The sequence below is a fragment of the Anoplophora glabripennis genome, unplaced genomic scaffold (genome assembly GCF_000390285.2).
Source record: "Anoplophora glabripennis isolate ALB-LARVAE unplaced genomic scaffold, Agla_2.0 scaffold74, whole genome shotgun sequence".
Classification (NCBI taxonomy): domain Eukaryota; kingdom Metazoa; phylum Arthropoda; class Insecta; order Coleoptera; family Cerambycidae; genus Anoplophora; species Anoplophora glabripennis.
The window spans coordinates 552626-575037 of record NW_019416212.1 but is presented as its reverse complement, the minus strand read 5'-3'; the positions used below and the strand labels follow the sequence as shown (position 1 = coordinate 575037).

The 22412-nt window shown below is 35.1% G+C and overlaps 2 protein-coding genes and 1 pseudogene across 2 annotated transcripts; all 3 read left to right on the top strand.

Moving 5' to 3' along the window:
- The first annotated feature begins 305 nt into the window (after positions 1–305).
- Positions 306–7227, top strand: LOC108906116 (multidrug resistance-associated protein 4-like). Its single transcript, XM_018709280.1, has 17 exons — positions 306–386; positions 704–814; positions 901–1032; positions 2396–2597; positions 2653–2878; positions 2959–3115; positions 3261–3863; positions 3999–4314; positions 4364–4516; positions 4696–4874; positions 5029–5363; positions 5416–5646; positions 5698–5928; positions 5991–6292; positions 6354–6599; positions 6705–6865; positions 6924–7227. The coding sequence occupies exons 1-17, from the start codon at positions 313–315 to the stop codon at positions 7189–7191; spliced, it is 3927 nt and encodes a 1308-aa protein (XP_018564796.1). The 5' UTR covers positions 306–312; the 3' UTR covers positions 7192–7227.
- Positions 7228–7848: 621 nt separating this feature from the next.
- Positions 7849–16825, top strand: LOC108906136 (probable multidrug resistance-associated protein lethal(2)03659). The gene is made up of 17 exons (XM_018709315.1): positions 7849–7973; positions 8138–8248; positions 8523–8657; positions 8767–8968; positions 11394–11619; positions 12127–12283; positions 12371–12970; positions 13098–13413; positions 13464–13616; positions 13671–13858; positions 13942–14294; positions 14346–14576; positions 14652–14879; positions 14980–15284; positions 15368–15613; positions 15669–15829; positions 16519–16825. Exons 1-17 carry the CDS (start codon positions 7909–7911, stop codon positions 16790–16792), a joined length of 3951 nt encoding a protein of 1316 aa, XP_018564831.1. The 5' UTR covers positions 7849–7908; the 3' UTR covers positions 16793–16825.
- A 3342-nt stretch (positions 16826–20167) lies between these two features.
- On the top strand, positions 20168–21238 carry LOC108906139 (annotated as a pseudogene).
- Positions 21239–22412: the final 1174 nt, after the last annotated feature.

Below are 22412 nucleotides of genomic sequence, written 5' to 3'. Positions count from 1 at the left end.
ATCCAATTACATTTACAATGAGAACAGAAAAGAATAATTAATTACCTGCAATTAGAATAAGGGTTTCTACCACAGCAGTTTATCTTTTTAAAAATATTTCTAGACTAGACTAACTAGGAAAAAAATGGTACCTATTATTGGTAAGCCAAATAAATACTTTAAATATATAATAGTTGTATTTACGTTTGATTACTATCACTCTAATTAATTTTCTATAAGCATTAAAATCAATTTTTTTAACTAGTCTACTAATAGCAATCGCATTGTTAGCAGAACTATGAAGTATTTTTGATATTTTTTAGAAATTTAAAAATGGAAGCTGCTTATAACTATCAAAATCCTTCACCTGAGGCTAAGGCAAATTTTATATCTAAATTATTTTTTTGGTAAGTTCAAATTGTTTAGGTTACTTTTTTTAAATTATTTTTCGTAAAAATAGTTAATTATAAAGAACAATTTCTAGGCAGGAAAATAATTATAAGAAACCACTCAAAATAAATTTCTGCACGATGCTGAAAAAAAGTTTTTTTTCTTATATATTATAGCTCTGTACTTAACATAATTCAAACAAATTAAATAAACTAGCATTAAATTACAGCAGCAATCTCTAGTAAATGGCTAGTAATAAATAATTATACAAAATAAAAATAAAAATGATATGTCCAGATCGTATTTTACTTAAATATTTTTCTTTGCTTCTCAGTTGGTTGTGTCCTTTTCTGAGATATGGATACAGAAACGATGTGCAGATGAAAGATATATACGACACATCTCAAGCAAATATGTCAGAGCCTCTGGGAGATTTATTAGAAAGGTAGATTTAAGAGTAAATAACGGTCTTTATATAAAAGTAGTTTAAATACTTCTTGATAAGCATTGACAGTAACGTACTTATTTCAGAAACTGGAATATTGAAACAAAAAATGCCAAAAGAAGGAGAAAATCTCCAAGCCTGTTAAAAGTTATCATAAAGACTTTTGGGACATCCTTTATAAAATTTGGTTTCCTTCTAATTATCTTAGTAGCAATAAAGTATGTGATTTTTTCCAATAATACAGGGTGTTAATGAACTTATGTCAAATATTTTTGTCACATGTCCGTTATGTCAAAATGAGGTTACCTCAACATTGCAAGGAGCCACCATTTGAGAATTGCCAATTTTCATAGAAGATATTCGATGTACCCACCATTTGCTTGCACACAAGCTTCAGCGCGACGTATCCAATTCGCTCCCACGCGTTGCAACATTGCCACGTCCTCTCGAATCATATATACAATACGATGTCGCAGTTGGTTGTTGTCATGAACTTCCGTGGAATATACCACTTTTCACCTATCCCCACAAAAAGAAGTCTAAAGGGGTGAGGTTTGGGGACCACGGGGACCATCTAACTAGGCTGTCACCGCCTATCCAGCGATCGAGAAAAAGTCGCGCGTTCTCCGAAAAAGTGAGCGGGGGCTCCGTCATGCAGTAACCACATATTTCACCTAACATTTAATGGCTTGTCTTCCAATAACTCCTGCAAAAAATCTAGATATGAAGCACTGTCTAAGCGTCTAGGCAATTCAAAAGGTCCTATTAAAATGTTATTAACGATACCGGCCTACATGTTCACTGAAAACTGTTGCTGAAAGGCACCGCGACGTATTTACTATGGATTTTCGATAGTCCAGTGGTGAGTGCTGTGGACGTTACGTAGGTACACCATTTCGACTGAAACATGCTTCATCTGTAACTAGTTTTTCCGCCGTAAATTGAGAATTTGCATGTTCCTGAAGCAACCATTCGCAAAAACCTCGACGTAGTGGAAAATCCTAGCGCTCGAACACGTTGAATATGAAATGGGTACAACTGTGCTTCATGTAATGTCCGCCACACAGCAGGATGCGAAATATTTACTTGCGGTGCGATATTTCTAGTGCTACGGTCTCCTTCGACAAGATCTAAAATCATCTCTACGACATTTAAGATTCTTAGTGGTCGCCCTGGGCCTTCGTCACAACCTCGACGCAGTTGTACTTCACCGGTGTCCAAAACTCTTTGTGTTACAGTGCGGGGGCAACATCGTCCAGAATATCTTGCACAGTACACTAGAAAAGCTCTGTGGGCATTTTCGTTTGCTCCGCCATAAATTATGAGCATATCATAATATTCACGATTGCTAAATAAATGCGCCGTGTTCAAAAGAAAACTTGGAAATACGGTTGTTATATGTACTCTCGAAAAACAGCACATCAATCACTACAACAATGTACAAACTGACTTTTTCAGTTTCTTAACTCAGTTTTTTGCTCCTTTTGCACCCCATTAATTTATTGACATAAGTTCATTAATACCCTGTATTTAAAAATCGTTTCCAAGTTTTTGTAAAAATATAAAAATAATACCTTCTAGGAGTCTCCAGCCTTGTCTTCTGGGAGAATACATCAAATTTTTCAGGAAAGCCGATGCCAAAATAGAATTAGGATGGATTTTGTGTCTTGGTATTTTTCTCACAAACGTTTTGACTACTTTCATATTTACTCATTACTCTACCTACGGTCAAATATACGGTTCTAGAATTAAAGTAGCTTGTTCTTCTCTTCTCTACAGAAAAGTGAGTGCATTGAAAATATTATTTTTCTTATTTCTTCTATTTTTTTACTTTTCAGATCCTGAAACTAAGCCTCACGTCTTTAAGCCAAACAGCTTCTGGCGAAATAGTCAATTTATTGTCTAACGATATGCAAAGAATTGACACAGCTGCCGTATTCTTCCACTACATTTACTGTGCTCCTTTGCAAGTCATTCTGGTAGGCTATGTAATGTATCAAATGGTTGGAATTTCTTGTTTTCCTGGGATGTTGTTCATTGTCATAGAGGCCCTACCAATTCAAGGTATCTAAAAAAGCAAATAAAAGTTCCATGTTTGCTAATAGATTTTAAATTCAGCCTGTATATTGAGCATTTTATCTTAGGGTATTTATCGAAAGTTCAAGGAAAACTAAGATCTAGAGTTGCTCAACTGACTGGAAGAAGACTGACAGTTATGAATGATATCGTTTCTGGAATTCAAGTAATTAAAATGTACGCCTGGGAAAAACCATTCGAAAAAATTGTGACCATGATAAGGAAGTAAGTAGCCTTACTAAGTTGGGAAGCTAATAGTACAATTTATTATATCTCCATAACAATTTCTGAGGATTATGAAGGCATTTATACTTTACTTTTGTCTATTTAATATGTAATTTAATAACTTACACAGTATTTTTAAACCTAGGACTGAGCTTAACACGATCACCAAAGGATCCTACATAAAAGGGCTTTCCGTGGCCATCTTAGTTTTTACAGAAAGACTCTCTCTTTTCTTGGTCATAATGACTTACGTGCTGTTAGGAAACAAACTCACAGGAGATGTGGTCTTTTCCACGGCCTTACTCCTCAATGCCCTGGAAGTGTCACTTTGCTTCTACTTTCCCATCGCATTAGAAAGTCTTACACAAGCTATAGTATCCATAAAGAGGCTACAAAAATTTCTTTCATTGGGCGAAAAAGCATCAGACTTGAGTAATAATAATACCACGATTATAAATAAAGAGTTAGGGCATATAAAAGTAACAGATCTAAGAGCTGGATGGCTCCCAACCGTTTTAACACTGACTGATGTGTGTCTAAATATAAGACCAGGAACCTTATGTTGTGTTGTGGGTAAAGTCGGATCTGGCAAAACCTCTCTTCTTCATTTGCTGCTCAAGGAAATGCCCGTTAGTGTCGGGAAAGTTGACGTAGCTGGGAAAATTTCCTATGCATCTCAGGATCCATGGCTATTTGTCGCCAGTGTAAGAAACAACATCCTCTTTGGACAAAAGTTTCTACAGACCAAGTGAGTAGTAAGCCAATAAAATAACAATAAACTACTGCTACTACCTATATTTTTACTCCTGCTGCTGCTACTAGCGTTACAACTTTGTAGATGTCTAATTTATTTCTTGCATTTAAAATGTTTTTTTTTGTTTAGATACAAAAGAATAGTAAAGGCCTGTGCGCTGTATAAGGATTTTCAACAATTCCCTTACAGAGATCACACCATGGTTGGTGAAAGAGGGGTGTCTTTGAGTGGAGGACAACGTGTTAGGATAAATCTAGCTAGAGCTGTGTACCTAGACGCCGATATCTACCTCCTAGATGATCCCCTGTCCGCTGTTGACACTCACGTGGCTAAGAAATTGTTCGAGGAGTGCATCAAGAACTACCTAAAGGACAAAACTAGAATCCTAGTGACGCACCAGCTACAGTTCTTGAGGCAAGCGGATATCATTTTGGTTCTGGAAGATGTATGATCTTTAAAATATACTTACGAGTCTTCTAACTATAAGATTTCAGGGTAGAATTTGTAAAACTTTGAAAAATGACGAGATATTTGAGACCGCTTTGAATCAATTGAATAAGGTATTACCGGAACAAGGTGGTAATGATGAAGAAAAGGGTACCAAGACTAAATTCCCAAAAAGGACAGATTCTGTTCTCTCACATGCGGTAATCTTACTTTCCATTTTGTATACCAGTAAATTCATAATAGTAAACAGTATAAACAACTATAAATATTTCATTGGTTTACGTGCAACAAAAAGTTTGTTTACAAAATTCTTAAGTTGTTGCTACTGAATTTGGACATACTTAATATGAATCTATTGATCAGTTATTTATTTTCTCAGAGTACAATATACGAAGAAGAAATAGATCAACACGAAGAAATATCTAAAGACGTGTCTTTTTCCACATACTTTAAGTATTTGTCTTCAGGCATGAATATTTGTCCCTTGGTAACTATTTTAGTAATTTTCGTAGTTGGCCAGATCATTTTGAATGCCTCCGATATGTGGATTACTTATTGGTAAGTACATGATATCGAGGAAATGGTTCTAGTAGTGATAATAATTGCTACTAGATGCTACAGGTATTTGTACATCTTTATTTTTCCTTCTTTCAATAGAACATTGAATAGAAATCAATACATATGTAAATAAAGAAAATAACAATACTTATAGGACAAACAAAGAAGAACAGAGTCTTCATTCTACAATTCCCAGTAGCAACTCCACTGAAAACGACATTTACCTCTTAACGAATTTAACAAATCTAACTCGTATGGTGAATATCTCTACCCATTACTACGATACTGAAGTGAAAGATGATTCTTCACACGACAATTACTTCTACCTATGTGTTTACGCTGGACTTATGATCTGTTGCATCATTTTAAGCACCACTAGGCCGATGCTTTTCTGCATAATTTGCCAGAGTGCCTCAAAAGCATTGCACAAGAAAATGCTGAATAATATATTGCACGCTCCTATAAGGTTCTTTGAGACAAACCCGTCAGGTAAATCATATATTTAGTAAAACTTTTAAGAACTTTCGCAATTTTTTATTAGGTAGAATTCTGAACAGATTCTCTAAAGACCTAGGCTCTGTAGATGAAGTACTGCCCGGGGCCTTCCTGTGGGCTTTACAGTCTTGGTTGGTAATATTTGGAAGTCTTATTATGGTATGCGTCATTGTTCCATGGATGTTGATTCCTCTTTTGGTGGCAATAGTTGTCATGTACTTTATTCTGGTAATTTTTTTGCCAACTCTCTTGCAAATAGTCAAGTTGGAAGCCAACAGTAAGTTTAAGTCTGATAGTTTTTACACTAGAACAACTGTTTTTTATTTAGATCGCTCGCCAATTTTTTCTCAAATAACAGCCACCATGAACGGATTGCCGACCATAAGATCAACCGGAGCCGAATCTATGCTAAAGAAATATTTTGATTTCCTTCAAGATGCTCATACCAGTACGTGGCACATGGTGATCTTATACAATAAGGTGTTTGGTTTCTACGTAGACAATTTATGTCAGGTGTTCTTGGTGATAGTGACCTTGAAGTTTCTGGTCCTTCGAAGTGGTAAGAAATATTGCAATGTGTAGGCTAAATATATTCAATTTATTACATATATATGATTGTAGGACCTACCTATGGTGGAGACATCGGACTGGTCATAACCCACTCCTCCATCTTAGGAGGTCTGCTGCAGTATGGAATCGCCATGACCATGGACGTCATCAACACCATGGTGTGCGTGGAAAGAGTTCTGCAATACATAAATATTAAAAAAGAGACTGTTGATGAGGTTGCCAATAGAGATAGATTGATGAAACAGTGGCCACATTCTGGGAAGGTCACTTTCAACGACGTTTTTCTTACGTATGTACCAGAAGAGCCAGCCGTCCTGAAGAATTTGAACCTTTGCATAAGACCTGGGGAAAAGGTAAGGTTTTCATTATATCCAAAATATACCTCCTGCTATCTTTCGGAACAATGTCTTTCAGATCGGTATAGTAGGTAGAACAGGAGCAGGAAAATCAAGTCTCATCACCTGTCTATTTAGATTAGCCCCCATAGAAGGTTCTATCGCTATAGATGACATAGATACTGCTATCGTCGATTTGAACACTCTGCGATCTAAAATATCTATCATACCTCAGGAGCCAGTGCTGTTCTCTGAATCTCTGCGGTATAATATCGACCCTTTGGGTACAGCCAGCGATGAAGCTTTGTGGAAAGTGCTGGAAAATGTAAGGCCAAACTATATACCATAATCTTATAGGATATTCTATAGTTTGTGATATGGAGTTGTTAGACTTTATTAGATTCACAAATCAAATCGTTCTTGGTTCTAGGTAAAGCTAAAGGATTCCGTAGACAGTTTGGACCAAAAAGTAAGCAATGGAGGATCGAATTTCAGCGCTGGACAAAAACAACTAATTTGTCTTGCAAGAGCTATCCTTAGAAACAACAAAATATTAGTCATGGATGAAGCTACAGCAAATGTTGACCAAAAGTACAGTATAACAGTTCTATTGTAAATCTTGTATATTAATTTTTACCTTTTATTTCAGTACTGATGCACTGATCCAAAAAACCATCCGAGAAAATTTCAGTAATTGTACTGTCCTGACCATCGCGCACAGACTCAATACCATCATGGACTATGACAGGGTGCTGGTGATGAGCTCGGGCCAGGCCGTCGAGTTCGCCCATCCCCACGAACTGCTGCAGAAATCCAGCGGGTACTTCTTGCAAATGGTGCAGGAAACTGGTAAGGCGGTAGAGGAGTCACTGAGGAAGATAGCCAAGAAGGACTTCGAAAATAAATTTTTTGATTGATTTTTAAACTGCTCACGATGATTCATTAAAAAGTTTGACGAGTATGTTGTGCCTTTAAATTACCACAGCCTTTTAGTGTGATACAAGTTATTAAACAGCGATATGACATAAACGTATATACGTGCCTCAAAAAGTTTATCACGTAAAATTTCAAGGTACTCACATCACATTAATTATATTTCTTTGTATTGCGTGTGTAATGAGATTAGATAAAATTGTGATGCAAAATTGTAACAATGGCAGTAGTTACTCCTGAATCACAAGATAATAATTATACAAAGTCACAACAAGAGAGCCTATTTCCATTTAAGCACCTCATGTATGCAGTATTTTTTGCATTCATTTTTACATTTATAAACGTTATAACTCAGAAAATACTAAATATTATAGTTGACATAAAATTTTACAGATGAAAGGTATGAACAGTTATATTAAAACTGTTTTTTTTTTAATTTTCCATAGTATTGCTACTTCAACTTTTCTTACAAATATTTGACGTACCGGTCAAGGATTTTACAATTTTACAGTCAACCCATTAAAATTGCTTTTAACAATTTTTTAAATCGACCTAGATACGATGAGTTTTTATTGCCATACTCATTATTTCTAGTTCACATGATATTGAGTGTTTCCTGAATAGTTTATTTTTCATGTAATAAGCGAACTAGGAACTTGGTAGTATTCCTAAGAGTATTATTGGTTGCGTATAACTTTGAAATGGAAGCTACCAAGAACCCATCTCCGGAAATAAAAGCAAATATTATATCAAAAATATTTTTCTGGTAAGCAAACTAAAAAATATAAGAATATAAAATAGAAACAATATTTTTATTCTCTTTTCTTTGTACACATAACAGATACGCCCAGTGATCTGTATATGTAAAGTATTTGAAGTGTAATTATTGAAAAAGAAATATTGGTGGAAACTATTTTGCTTTTTCTTCAGGTGGCTGTTTCCATTCCTGAAACATGGCTATAAACATGGCGTACAAATGAAAGATATATATGACACGTCAGAAAAACACAAGGCTGAAAATGTTGGAGACATATTAGAAAAGTGAGTAAGGTTGATTTTTTCTGCAACTAATGTTTCAATTGTCTGTAATTATTCACTTGTGGCATTTTCAGTTACTCTTTTCGTATTTCTACCACACTAAAAAGGCCAAAATAATAACCCTTGAGCAAAAAAAATCACTCAAGGTGTTGATTTTGAAATATTTATGGGTGGATATACTAACCATAAAGTCAACACCTTGGCTAATCCTTTTTGACCAAAGGTATTTATTTAAGTTTTGTTCAGTGAAACAAAAAGATTAATATTTCTATTTCAGAAATTGGAAAACTGAAGTAACGACCGCAAACAAAGAAAAGAAAGTGCCAAGCTTGCTAAGAGTTATAATAAAAACGTATGGATTTAGCTATATGAAACTCGGTTTGTGGTTGTTTATAGTAGTGGTCGTGATAAGGTATTTGTTGTTTGATTATTATTATTATTTATTCAGAAATCTAATCCAAATGAGAAAATAAACTGATACAACTCAACAGTTAATGAAAATGTGACAATATATATTTCAGGTGTTCCCAACCCTATGTCCTAAGCCTATATATAAGATCTTTTCGAGAGGGCGATTCCAAAATAGAGACAGGGTGGATTACATCAGTTGGATATATTGTTTTAAGCATCTTAGGAGCTTTGATTTTCGCCCAATACGCAGCCTACTCGCTAATACTTGGGCAGAATATCAAAGTTGCTTGTTCCTCCCTTGTGTATAGAAAGGTATGTGTTGACCTAATTTAATTGTGACGTGGACCAAATCATGATTTATTTTTTTTATAACGATACGAAAGGATTTAATTATAGTTTGGATATTGTCTGAGAACAATTTGCAATCCAGTGGTTGGCTAAATAACTGTTATAAGTTTACAAGATGAATTCGTTTTAAGTTCTGGGTGTTAGTAAGACCTAAATTGTTCTGAACTTTTTTATTGCTGCACAGAAAGAGAGAGAAAGAGAGAGAGATATATATCTTTCAAAGCGTTCAACTAGTTAATCTCTAAGATTTATGATAATTTGAAATAGTTCTTGGTATTTGCTAATATCAGTTTTAGCAGCTGTTCCATGATAAGTTTATTTTTATAGTAGGTATTTTTGTTTGCTAATAAATAATATAATAATAGCGAATCTGTAGTCAATTTGGCACACAAAATACAACCGTATTTCTATGTTTTCAGACTCGCTGAACCATCATTTTTGAGAAAATGAAAACTTAGGGTAAAAGTGTTCCGTAGGGTTTTTTTTTAATTAATACTTTCGCTTGTCGCGAACTCTAGTCTCTACTTACATTTTTGAAGCTATGCTTTACTGTCTTCCGATTTTAGGAATTAGAGAGCCGTAGCATCGCCAATTTTGGGAAATTTTCTCCCAAGTAATCGTAACACCTTTCTTATCTAAAATTTTAACATATTGTTCCATCAGTCTAAGTTTGTTTTATGTGTAATGGAGGAAGCGGAACCTTGGGTGAATCTAACAAAGACACTTGATACAGAGTAGATGGAAGATTTTTCTTTTTCAGCTCTCTTTATAAATATTGATCTAGGTTCTTTTGGTCAACCTACTTTGTGAATATGATCTAATTCCTATAGTCCAGGAAAATTAGACGAAAATAGGGCCGAACCTCGGAATTGCATAAAGAAGGTTCGATTTTGATGGGACAAAGTGCGTTCTCTTCGTAATTGCATGTACATCAAAGTTTATAATGTCTCATGCGGCGCTAATTTGTTTATTTATAAATAATCAATTATTATTAACAAATAATCGTATTTCGGATATTACGTGGGGTGGAAACGGCCAATCTTGATGCGGTAAAGCTCATTCTTCCTCTTATTAGTTGTACTTTAACTGTAAAGGAAATTAGACGTGATATCTGAGGTCGGGAGTAGGACTAGCCGATTTGGACGGGATGAACGTGGTTTTATATAGAAAGTTCAAGATCATAAAGGCTCCGACTGATCTTCATTTGTTTTTTCATTTTCAATTTATGGTCAGAAGTAATTTGCACTGGCCATCTGTGGACGGTCCAGGATTGAAGACGTTGAAACCCTAATGCAGGAAGTGAATTCTCAAAAAGCTGAAGACCATATAGACATGAATCATTATGAATAAATGTTATCCACTTCTCTTTGATTAAAAATTATCCATTCTAAGTCTTAGTTACAGATTGCACGTGTAATTTTTTTTATAATGATTAATTAGTAAAAAGAAACAAATGGAGATCATTCGGACCTTAACGGTTTTGGAATATCCCGGATGATGATCAAAGTGACTTATTCCATAAAAATCAGACTTTTCTCGTCCAGCTCACAGATAACAGCCCGAATTTGTATATACTAATTCACTGAAGATCAATGAACAAATGAAAATCAGTCTGCCCTTAGTGGTTCTGGATCACCTTGTAATCCAAGTACGAGAAGAGCGTCGATTACCGCGTGAAAATCCCCCTCTCCCAGTCCGATTGCCTAATTTGCTCTTAATGATCGAATAAAAATCAATAAACAAATGAAGATCGGTGGGAGTCTCCCAAATTTAAGGTACAATTAATCAGAAGAAGAATGGGCTCTACCGCATCAAAATTGGCCTTTTCCAACCCACGTAATATCCGAAATACGCTAATTTGTTAATAATAATTGATTATTAATAAATAAACAAATTAGCCCCGCATGAGACGTTGTAGACTTTGACCTACATGCAATTACGAAGAGAACGTACTTTGTCTCATCAAAATCGAACCTTTTTTATCCAATTCCGAGGTGAAATGCTAATTTTCCTGGACTACTATGTCCATTTCCCTGTCATCGTTTCTCTCATCATAATATTCCTCTCTTCCTCTTTACGTTCCTCTAGGAAGTTTTCTTCATTAAAGGAAAAGAAAAAATTGGAATTTGATGGCACCTCTTGGATGTTGAAAAATTAATGTAAAGTTAGAGGTTAAAACACTTTTATCCTAAATCGCATACCTCTCTGGTTTATTTGCTCTTTTATGAATTAAGTGGCTATTTTGATTGAAAATTATGAGTACTGTCGTCAAACTGACTTCAGATGCGTGTTCAGCAGGCCAGAAAACGTAACAAAAACAGAGTCTGATCAAACAGACCACTTTTTTGTGTGCTTGTGTGGTTATTATTGCATGAAATTTATTTTCCAGCTCTTGAAACTAAGTATGTCGTCCCTAAATCAGACAGCTTCTGGACAATTAATAAATTTACTGTCCAATGATCTGCGAAGATTTGAGTCTGCCGCGCTGTATTTGCATTTCTTGTACTTCATCTTCCTTCAAACTGCTATGATGTGTTATATAACTTACAACTTCACTGGTATTTCTGGTGTCCCTGGCTTGTTATTTATTATAATAGAGGGTCTTTTAATTCAAGGTAACTAATTAAAACTTTTAAAATAATCTATGATCGTGCAAAAACTGTATAAATTGACTCGTATAAACGGGTCTGTTCAATATTAGTATATTGTGGTAACAAGTGCTGAAAACTGCTAATTTCTCATGAATTTGAAGAACCGTGAAACGTGTGAAAAATTAGCCCTTTCTACGATCACAATTTTCTACATTTACAGAAATTCATACTTAATTTATTTTTTTTTGTTAATCAATAATTACAACAGAATAAACTAAATCTAACATTAGATTGCTGTTGTTGCTAAGTAGTCACGTCGGTTTAGATCAGAGGACATAATTTCCAGTTTCAGAGTTTCTTCTGAAGAAGAGAGCATTATTTTTCTCGAAACGTCGCGGAGTCTATACTGATGACGTGGTAAATAACTCGAAAATTGTTCAACCAATGAAATAATAGCTATGTTTTGAAACGAACGAATACATATTTACTCCTAATATAAGCTCCAACTAATGCAATTGTGCCTTCTTGTAGGTTATTTATCGAAACTTCAGGGAAAATTCAGGTTAAAGATCGCTCAACTGACGGGAACAAGACTGGCCATGATGAACGGGCTTGTATCAGGAATTCAAGTTATAAAAATGTATGCTTGGGAGAAGCCATTTGAATCAGTTGTAACGAGAGCAAGAAAGTAAGTATTTTTTCCTAATTATTTCCGAGGCTTTTAACTTCGAACGTGTTATTTGTAACTTTAAACTTATTCCATTTGAAAATTTAGGATAGAGCTGAGCTCCATCAACAAATCATCCTACATCAAAGTATTCACGACGGCTATGGTGGTCTTTACGGAGAGATTTTCTCTCTTTTTGATCGTAGTTACTCACATCCTGCTAGGAAACAGACTGACTAGTGATGTAGTGTTCTCTGTAGCCACTATTCTTAACGTGTTTCAATCATCATTTTGCTTCTACTTACCGATATCACTTGAAAGTTATGCCGAGGCCAGAGTATCTATAAATAGATTGCAAGAGTTTTTACTGTTGGATGAAAGGACACAATCGATTACAACTAAACCCTTCCCAATAATGAAAGACACGGGGTCCATAAAAGTGGCAAATGCAAGAGCTGGATGGTTACCAGCCGCCTTAACTCTTACTGATGTTAGTTTAAATATCAAAGCAGGAACGTTGTGTTGCATTTTGGGGAAGGTAGGGTCAGGAAAAACGTCTCTCCTATATTTGCTGCTTAAAGAATTACCTGCAACTAAGGGTACAGTAGATATAACGGGAAAAATATCTTATGCTTCTCAAGAGTCGTGGTTGTATGTTGCTAGCGTGAGAAACAATATCCTCTTTGGACAGAAGTTTTTACAGCAGAAGTAAGTGCGACTTTTGTCGGTATCAAACTCATTAGCAAAAGGTACTTTGGAACTTTCGAGATTCAGAATACTTTTTGCAACAGGGTAGTAGATACTTTATAGGTTTATTTTGCGGTTTTGATGACAGGTACCAAGAAGTTGTAAGAGTCTGTGCGCTGAATAAAGATTTCCAGCAGTTCCCTTACAGAGACCAAACCATGGTTGGTGAGAGAGGAGTGTCTTTGAGTGGAGGACAGAGAGCTAGAATAAATCTCGCCAGAGCTGTATACCTTGACGCTGATATTTATCTTTTCGATGATCCCTTGTCTGCTGTTGACACCCACGTAGCCAAACACTTGTTCGAGGAGTGTATCATTAAATACCTACGAAAGAAAACTAGAGTTTTGGTAACCCATCAACTGCAGTTCTTGAAGCAAGCTGATCTTGTAGTAGTCTTGGAAGAGGTAAAATGATGAGGTATTTTTTGGAAATTTCTAAACAGGCGAATTTTCAGGGCAAAATCAGTAAGATTATGAAGAACGATGAGATGTCAGAGAACAGTTTGAACCAGTTGAACCAAATGTTGCCTGAATCAGATGAAAATTCTGAAGAAAATCGTGCCGAATCAAATTTATTGAAAAGAAAATTATCTGTGTTATCACGATCGGTAAATCCACTGCAATTTTTCTACCACTTTTCGCTACATAATTTTGATTTGTAGAGCACAGCAGCAGGATGTGAAGAGGAACTAGAACAAAACGAAGAGATGGAGTCGAAAGATGTATCCTTCTCTACTTATTTAAAATATTTTCGTTCTGGAGGCAATGTTTGTATGATAGTATGTGTAATAAGTATATTTGTAGTTTGTCAGGTTTTTGCGAACGCTTCTGATCTCTGGATTAAGTATTGGTAAGAATAGAAGTTATGAATAAAAATGCACCTTTTAAAATATTTCGTTAGTGCTAAACATTACTTTCCGGATGTGCTTGTAGGACCAATAAAGAAGAAGAAATACTCAGCTCAGCAAGAACCAATCTCAACTCCACGGAAAGTGATATATATTTATTGCCAGACAACGCCATCAAAATAAATGCAACTAATTTGACTTATTTGGTTAACATCTCTACCAGTTACTATGACACGCAAGAAAATATAAGGTCTGCGCATGTAGACTACTTTTATCTCTATGTTTACTCAGGGATCATATTAAGCTGTATCATTATTAGCTGCATCCGGCCAATGATTTTCATGAAAATCTGCATAAATGCTTCGAGATCTCTCCACAGAAGAATGCTGAGCAACATTCTGCAAGCTCCCATGAGATTCTTCGAAATAAATCCCTCAGGTGAACGAATGTTAACTTAGCGGATGTACATACTATTTTTTGTGATTCCAGGCAGAATCTTCAACAGATTTTCCAAAGACTTGGGAGTTGCAGATGAGGTGCTTCCCATCTCCATGCTTTGGACCCTACAACTTTGGTTGGTGGTGCTAGGAACTCTCACAGCAATTTGTACAGTCCTTCCATGGATGATCATTGCGATTCTAATACTGTTAGCTGCAGCGTATTACTTGATACTTTTTCTTTGGCCAACTTTACTGAAAGTCGTCAAGTTGGAAGCTAATAGTAGGTTTAGTAATAAAATGTCTTTAAAACAAAAGTAGTACAGTACATAAAACAAAATTATTTACGTTTTACTAGATCTATCACCAATATTTTCCCACATTTCTGGCACAATGTGCGGATTACCCACTATACGATCTGCCGAAGCAGAAGAAATGGTGAAACAGTACTTTGATCTCCTACAAGATGTGCATACAAGCACTCAGCAATTGGCGATATTCTTTGAAAAGGCGTTGGGATTCTATTTGGAACTCCTTTGGAACATATTTCTGGCTATTGTAACATTGAAATTCATGATATTTAGAGGTAGGTAAGGACAGGTCCATATACGACAAGTTGTTATTTATAAGTCGGGCTCCCATTTGGTGACATTTTGTACATTTCATTCAATATGCGCTCCTTGCAGAGGATGATACACGCGGCGGAGACATCGGACTAGTTGTAACACAATCTTCCATTCTTGCAAGTTTATTCCAGTACACTATCACCAACACGACGGAGGCCATGACCGGCATGGTGAGCATAGAAAGAATCCTGCAGTACTGCGATATTGAAAAAGAACATGCCTCAGAGTCCGCCAATAGGAAAAAGTTGATGAAACGATGGCCTCACTCAGGAAAAATCACTCTCAGCAATGTTTATCTCACGTATGTGCCTGAGGAAGCCCCAGTTCTTAAAAGTTTGAATTTATCTATAAAAGCAGGAGAAAAGGTAAGGTTATTCACTTGCTTTTGACTGGAGATCTAGCAAGACCAATAAATTTTCAAATCGAGCAGTTATAAATTAAATTTCAGATTGGCATAGTCGGCAGAACTGGAGCAGGAAAATCCAGCCTTATCACTTGTCTGTTCAGGCTAGCTCCGATAGAGGGCTCCATCGCCATAGACGACATAGACACTGCTATAGTAGATTTCAAAACGTTACGATCCAGGATTTCGATCATCCCACAGGAACCAGTACTATTTTCTGAATCTATACGGTACAATCTAGATCCATTTGGATTTGCAACCGATGAAACCTTATGGAAAGTATTGGAAAATGTAAGTTTAGATGATGATAGAGAATATACCATTAATAAACGTTTGAAATTGTAAGGTGAAGTTGAAGGAAGTCATAGAAAGCTTAGATTACAAGGTGAATAATGGGGGCTCAAATTTCAGCGTTGGACAGAGACAGCTGGTCTGTTTAGCTAGGGCCATTCTTAAAAACAACAAAATATTGGTGCTGGACGAGGCCACAGCCAATGTTGACCAGAAGTAAGTAGTAGGTACATTGTAAAACATTGGCAATTTACTCATTTTATTAATAGGAGGTTGTTTCAAAGGTAATTCATTTTTTTGACTACTTTGTTATTTAATAAAAAAATAAAAATATGTACTGAAATAAACATGTACATATTTTTAAAACAGAAAAATATTCAATTTTCAAAAATGTCAAATATTCAGTGGTTATGAATGAATTTTTGAAGTCTTTAAAGCAGCATAAAACGTATTTTTTTTCTTGTAAGTCAGAAATAAAAAAGTTACCGGGATTTGAACCTAAGTTGCCTTCAGATATGTTTTCAATTCTCTCTACCTACAGAATCATTTCCGATAAACGACAAAGCAGAAATTAACTTATTTAAGTAATTCTGTAAAAAAAAATATTAATTTGCTTTGAAAGAAGCAAAAGCTGTTCATATTTATAAATAAATTACCCTATCCATTCAATATTTGGTAACTTCATTTCATCTTTATTTTGTTTCTTCCGTCGATTCCTTGCCCCTCTCACTGTTCTTTGTAACGTGAAATATTACATATATTTCATATTTGGTTTCTAGTAACTTTCATTACCGTCTTGCCTGCTAGCCTTCTTGATTCTCTGGTTGCATACCAACTAGGGATCATAACGAAATCACCATGATTTAGTTGTAAGTTGCCTGCGCGTACGTTTATTTTTTTTTCAGTACTGACGAATTGATCCAACGGGTCATTCGCAAAAACTTTAGCAGCTGCACCGTACTAACCATCGCGCACAGACTTAACACCATCATGGATTCCGATAGGGTGTTGGTGATGAACGCTGGCGAAGCCGTTGAATTTGCACACCCCCACGAACTCCTGCAGAGATCCGACAGCTACTTCACGAAGATGGTTGAAGAAACTGGCAAGGCGGTGGAGGAGAGACTCAGGAAGGTAGCCAAGGAGGACTTTGAGAAGAAGTTTTTCGATATATCTTAAATACGATGGCTGTCAAATTGTCTAAATTCGATAAAAACGAATAATAAATAAAAATGTAGTTCAATAATGACAATGACATTATTTTGATTATTATTAGTCGGATTGAGAAAGTTGGTAGTTTTTATTGCAACTATTTTACGTAGTCGAAAATTTGCAATTGAAAAAATGCCATGTAAAATCTCGGCTCACTTAGAAAACAGAAGATGTTCTGGTTTTTTAAGTAAAAATATAACAAATTTACTTTTTTAACACTTTATAGCATTTTTTGACTTGCAAATTTTCAACTTCGTAAAAAGATGCAATGAAAAAACCATTAAAGGTGGTAATTTTCATTTTCAATCCCTTTCGAGGGTTAATTTTTTTCTTCAACCTTTAATATTCAAATAACCAAGACATATTCACGTTGAGTGTACTAACTGTAACATTCTGGTATTTGACGCATGTGCTATATATATGAATATAGTTGATAATTGTTTTCTTTTTATCAATAAGTAATGACTAATGTATTTGTAGTACGAATAACTATTATCTATTTTTCTATAGTAATTAATGTGCGTATTTTTCATATAATGAGTATAATAATTAAAGTTCCACAATTTATGTAAAATAATTACAGAATGTGCAAGTGCTAATTTAGAAAATTCGTGTCAAAAAATGGATTCAGGTCAGAAATTTGAAAATCCTCCCCCCCTGAAACGAATGCAAATGTTTTTTCAAAGTTATTTCTTTGGTAAGTAACTAGATCAACTAATATGGTTATTGAAAATAACTAGCGTTCAAATAAAAACGTGGTCAAGTTGGTTCTGAAAATTTGGACGTAGGGCGTAGCGTATAGCAAATGAACTTAAACGTCATCTGTCAAAGCGCTATATCGCCGCTATCAATTTGAATATTTTCGTTTTAAAAAGCGTTTAAAATGGTGTTTTCTCAAGAACAAAAAATTGTTTATCATAGAGTCCTACTTTAGAAATGGACGCAAGATTGATGGAATATGGAAGTATTATATTGAGGAATGTTTCATAGAATTTCAAAATCAATTTCCCGGCGTTGTTGAGTACAAAAGTTTTCAAAGTGCAGTTCAGCGTTGTGTTAATGTTTTTCGTGAAACGGGCAGTGTAACAAGAAAAGAAGGAAGCGGCCGACCTAAAAAGCGGACTGAAGAATTAAAAGAAAATGTCCAGCAAATAATGGAAAATGCGCCAAGAACTTCTGTACGTGTTTTATCACAAATGGTGTGAGTATCAGTCGGTACCTGCCACACAGTGTTAAAAAAAGATTTGCGTTTGTTCTCCTATCGTTTAACTTATCAGCAAGAACTTCATGAAGTTGATTTTCCGCGACGGGCTGTATTTTGTGAATGGTTTTTAAACAACTACGGTGAACTTCATATATCACCTTTTTTCCTGATGAAGCCTGGTTTCATTTAAGTGGTTACGTAAACTCACAGAATATGAGAATGTGGTCTTCTGAAAAACCAGATAACTTTTTTGTCGAGGGCCCTCTACACGCTCAAAAAATTGGAATTTGGTGTGCTCTCAATCGAAGGAGGATTTATGGACCTATTTTTTTTAATGGTACTCTTACTGCGCAAAGGTATAGAGAAGAAATTATCGCTCCTTTTGTTAACCAGCTGGAAGAAAACGAAATTACAAACTTTTACTTTCAACAAGATGGCGCAAGGGCACATACGGCAGGCGAGACGATGAATATGTTGAGGGAAGTTTTCCAAAATCGACTAATATGTCTCAATGCTGAACATGAATTTCCACCGAGGTCATGTGATATTACGCCGTGTGATTTCTTTTTGTGGCCTTACCTTAAAAACACTATTTTTGAACTGCCTATTCCTGATTTAAACCATCTGCAGGCTCGACTGATAGACAAGATTCGTGAAATTAACAATACCCCGAGCATCTTAGAAAATGTCTTTAAATCATTGAGGAACAGGTGTGAAAAGTGCTTGGAACAAGGAGGGGGACACTTTCAGCAGCTGCTTTAATTTATTGTTATAACAAGGAGGGGGACACTTTCCGCAGCTCCTTTAATTGTTTGTTATTGTTATCACGATTATTCTTTAAAATAAAGTTATATAGTCATTAACGTTATTGAAACTGACAGCTGCTATACAGCTCGTTGAGAAATGAGGTTAAGTTGGTCGCTATAAGCTACTCCCTACGTCCAATGTGTCAGAGCCAACTTCGACCACGTTTTTATTTGAACGCTCGTTATTATCAAATCTTCAGATGCATCTTTGTCCTAGTTGGATGTTTCCCTTTTTAAGATACGGAAATGGAACTGATGTGCATATGAAAGATATATACAACGCCACAGAAAAAAATATAGCAGGAGCCTTTCAAACTGAATTGAGAGAAACTTTTTTTAGATATTCTTATCATCTTCATCTTCATTTCCATCTTCATCTCCATCTCTATCTCCACCTCCAGCTTCACCTTCTTCATCATTATCATTACCATTATTAATACCATTGACATTACCATTATCTTAACAGAATTTGAATTAGGTTTTCCAATATTTCAATGAAACATTATTTTTCTAGGTTTTGAAACTAAGTCACTGTTCCCTAAGCCAGACATCCTCCGGAGAAATAGTCAAATTACTATCCAACGACTTGCAAAGAATTGAACAGGCTTCCGTTTACTTTAACTACATCTTTGCCGTCCCTTTGCAAGTTATTGCAATGACTTACATAACGTATAATATTACTGGTATTTCATGCCTTCCTTCATTGCTATTCATTATTATCCAGGGTCTGATTCTGCAAGGTGATTTTTCATTACAATTAACTTTTTTGTATGAATTTGGAAAAATATTTGGTTTTGTAAAAAACATTTGTATTTCTTGTAAGGTATTTGTCCAATATTCAAGCGAAATTGAGATCAAAGATTACAGTTTTAACAGGACTACGATTGGCAGTGATGAACGACATCGTATCAGGAATTCATGTCATAAAAATGTACGCTTGGGAAAAACCATTCGAAGCACTTGTAGAAATGGCAAGAAAGTAAGTTTACAGTATATTTGTGCTAGCTGAAAAATAATAATTAACAGTAAACATTTTAAATCCACAATGCAGAATGGAACTCGGCGCTATATCAATGTTATCTTATACAAAAACAATCACCATGGCGTTGGTTGTTTTTACGGAAAGATTCAGTCTTTTCCTGACCATTTTAATGCAGGTGTTGCAAGGAAACAGTTTCAAAGGTGATTTGGTGTTTTCCATAGCTCAACTCGTTAATACCATGCAAACATCAGTTTGTTTTTGCTTACCATTGTCATTTGAAAGCTATACTGATATAAAACTGTCAGTATCCAAAGTGCAAAATTTTCTATTATTGAACGAAAAGGCCCCAATCGCCACTACCAGCGATACTATTATCAACAAAAATACTGGAACTATTATCTTAGCAAATGTTACTGCTGGATGGTTACCAAAGACAATGACACTAACTGATGTTGGTCTAAACATTAAACAAGGAACTTTGTGCTGAGATACATGGACAATGGTCCTCTTGTTCTGAAATACTTGAATTTTAATATTAGAGCTGGAGAAAGGGTGAGGTTATGTCTATGAAAGCTACTGGAAAACTGTTAATCTACTTTTCAGATTGGCATTGTTGGCAGAACTGGAGCAGGCAAATCGAGTCTCATTGCTTGCCTATTCAGACTAGCTTCGATAGAAGGGCCAGTCACAATATATGTAGACATTGATAAAATTAACTTGAAGGTATTGCGTTCCAACATTTCCATCATTCCACAAGAGCCAGTATTGTTTTCTGCATCTTTGCGTTATAATATTGATCCTTTGGGGAAGGTCAACGAGAAACCTTATGGAAGGTACTAGAAAATGTAAGCAACAACATTGATAAGTAAAATTCTTCAACGGATTATGGAAGCTGACTTTACCCTGTTTATTATTTTCACGTTTCAGGTAAAGCTAAATGATGTTATAGAAAATTTGGATCAAAAAGTTATACAGCGGAGGTTCAAACTTCAGCGTTGGACAGAGACAGCTGATTTGCCTTACCAGGGCCATTATTAGACACAATAAAATATTGATAATGGACGAGGCAACAGCAAACGTGGACACAGAATATGATTGCTCTAATTTTATTTTTTTTCCTATAATCTTCATTTTGCAGTACTGATGCGTTGATTCAGAGAACCATACGCGAACACTTTAACAGCTGCACTATAATGACTATCGCGCACAGGCTCAACATCATCATGGATTCCGACAGGGTATTGGTGATGAATTTTGGTCGAGCCGTATAGTTTGCACAGCCTCATGAGCTCCTGCAAAAATCCAACAGCTATTTCACGAAATTGGTTCAAGAAACTGGTAAGGCAACCGAAGCAACTCTGAGAGACATCGCCAAGGTAGATTTTCAGAAGAAACTTATACACATCACGAATGATATGTAATTCATATGAAAAAAAATTACATAAATTTTATATTATTTTGTACAGGTTGTTGTTTGGACTACCATCTCATTTGACAATAAAACTTGTCGTTTTAAGCTAATGATGACTAATAAATTTACCTTATTTTTCTGGATATATTTATTCTATATTTCGACACTTTCGATCTACTACTAACTACTATTTTCTAACCATCTTCTGCAACTCACAATACAAACTTTGTGTATGGTGTGTTGTAACTTATTATGTCTCATCTATATTTTTCAAATTAATTATGCATAATAAACTGTTAAGAGTGGCATTCCTCATTTTACAAAACGTTAAAACAAAAATGTTCAAGGAAGTTCTCATTGTCGTAAATACTATTTTATTATTTTTGTTGCCTTGAAACACTTGCATATCGAAGTGCATGGAAACTTTTGCTATTTTGTCTAACAAAAACGCCCTAGAGCTACATTTTATGAACAAAAGACGCTAATTTCAAGGTAGAAATGTCAGTATTATATGTAGATTCATACATAATTTCATTATGAGCTAAAACTACTAGCGATAAAAACTGATTAAAATGAATATACATTTATCATTTCAAAATAAAAATGTAAACGTTTAAGATTTAAAAATAGCGCATCTTTTACTTTCATCTTCATGACCTCTTCATTTTGACACGAAATGAGTTCTCATGGATATCTTGATTCCTTAGACATTAATTTTGTCAAAGTAAGGCTATACTTATCAGTTTAAACTAATATAAAAATCAATAAGACATCTATAATCTTTATGATATATTCATAATTTCCATATGACATTAACAATGTTATTTGTACATATTATAATCACAGGTCTTTTTTTTTAATTCCAAGGATATCTATTAAAGAGAGTTCAGCATATCTGTTATTGAACTAACGTAATTTAGATTTCAAATATGATGCCACTCAATGATTTCTTCTAAAATTTAAAAGGAATATCAGGATCCGGTATCACCAAAATGTGTAATACGAAGATTTGACAAATGGGGAGTGATAGATTTTTTTTAAAATAGATAAAAACTTTGCATCCTATGGTGTACTTTTTTGGCTTACCTCAATTTTTTTTAAGCAATCCTGGCGATATTGTTCTGTATCTGAAGAAGATTGTTCTGCTAAAAATATTTACTAATGAAAAATAAAAAATGAATACT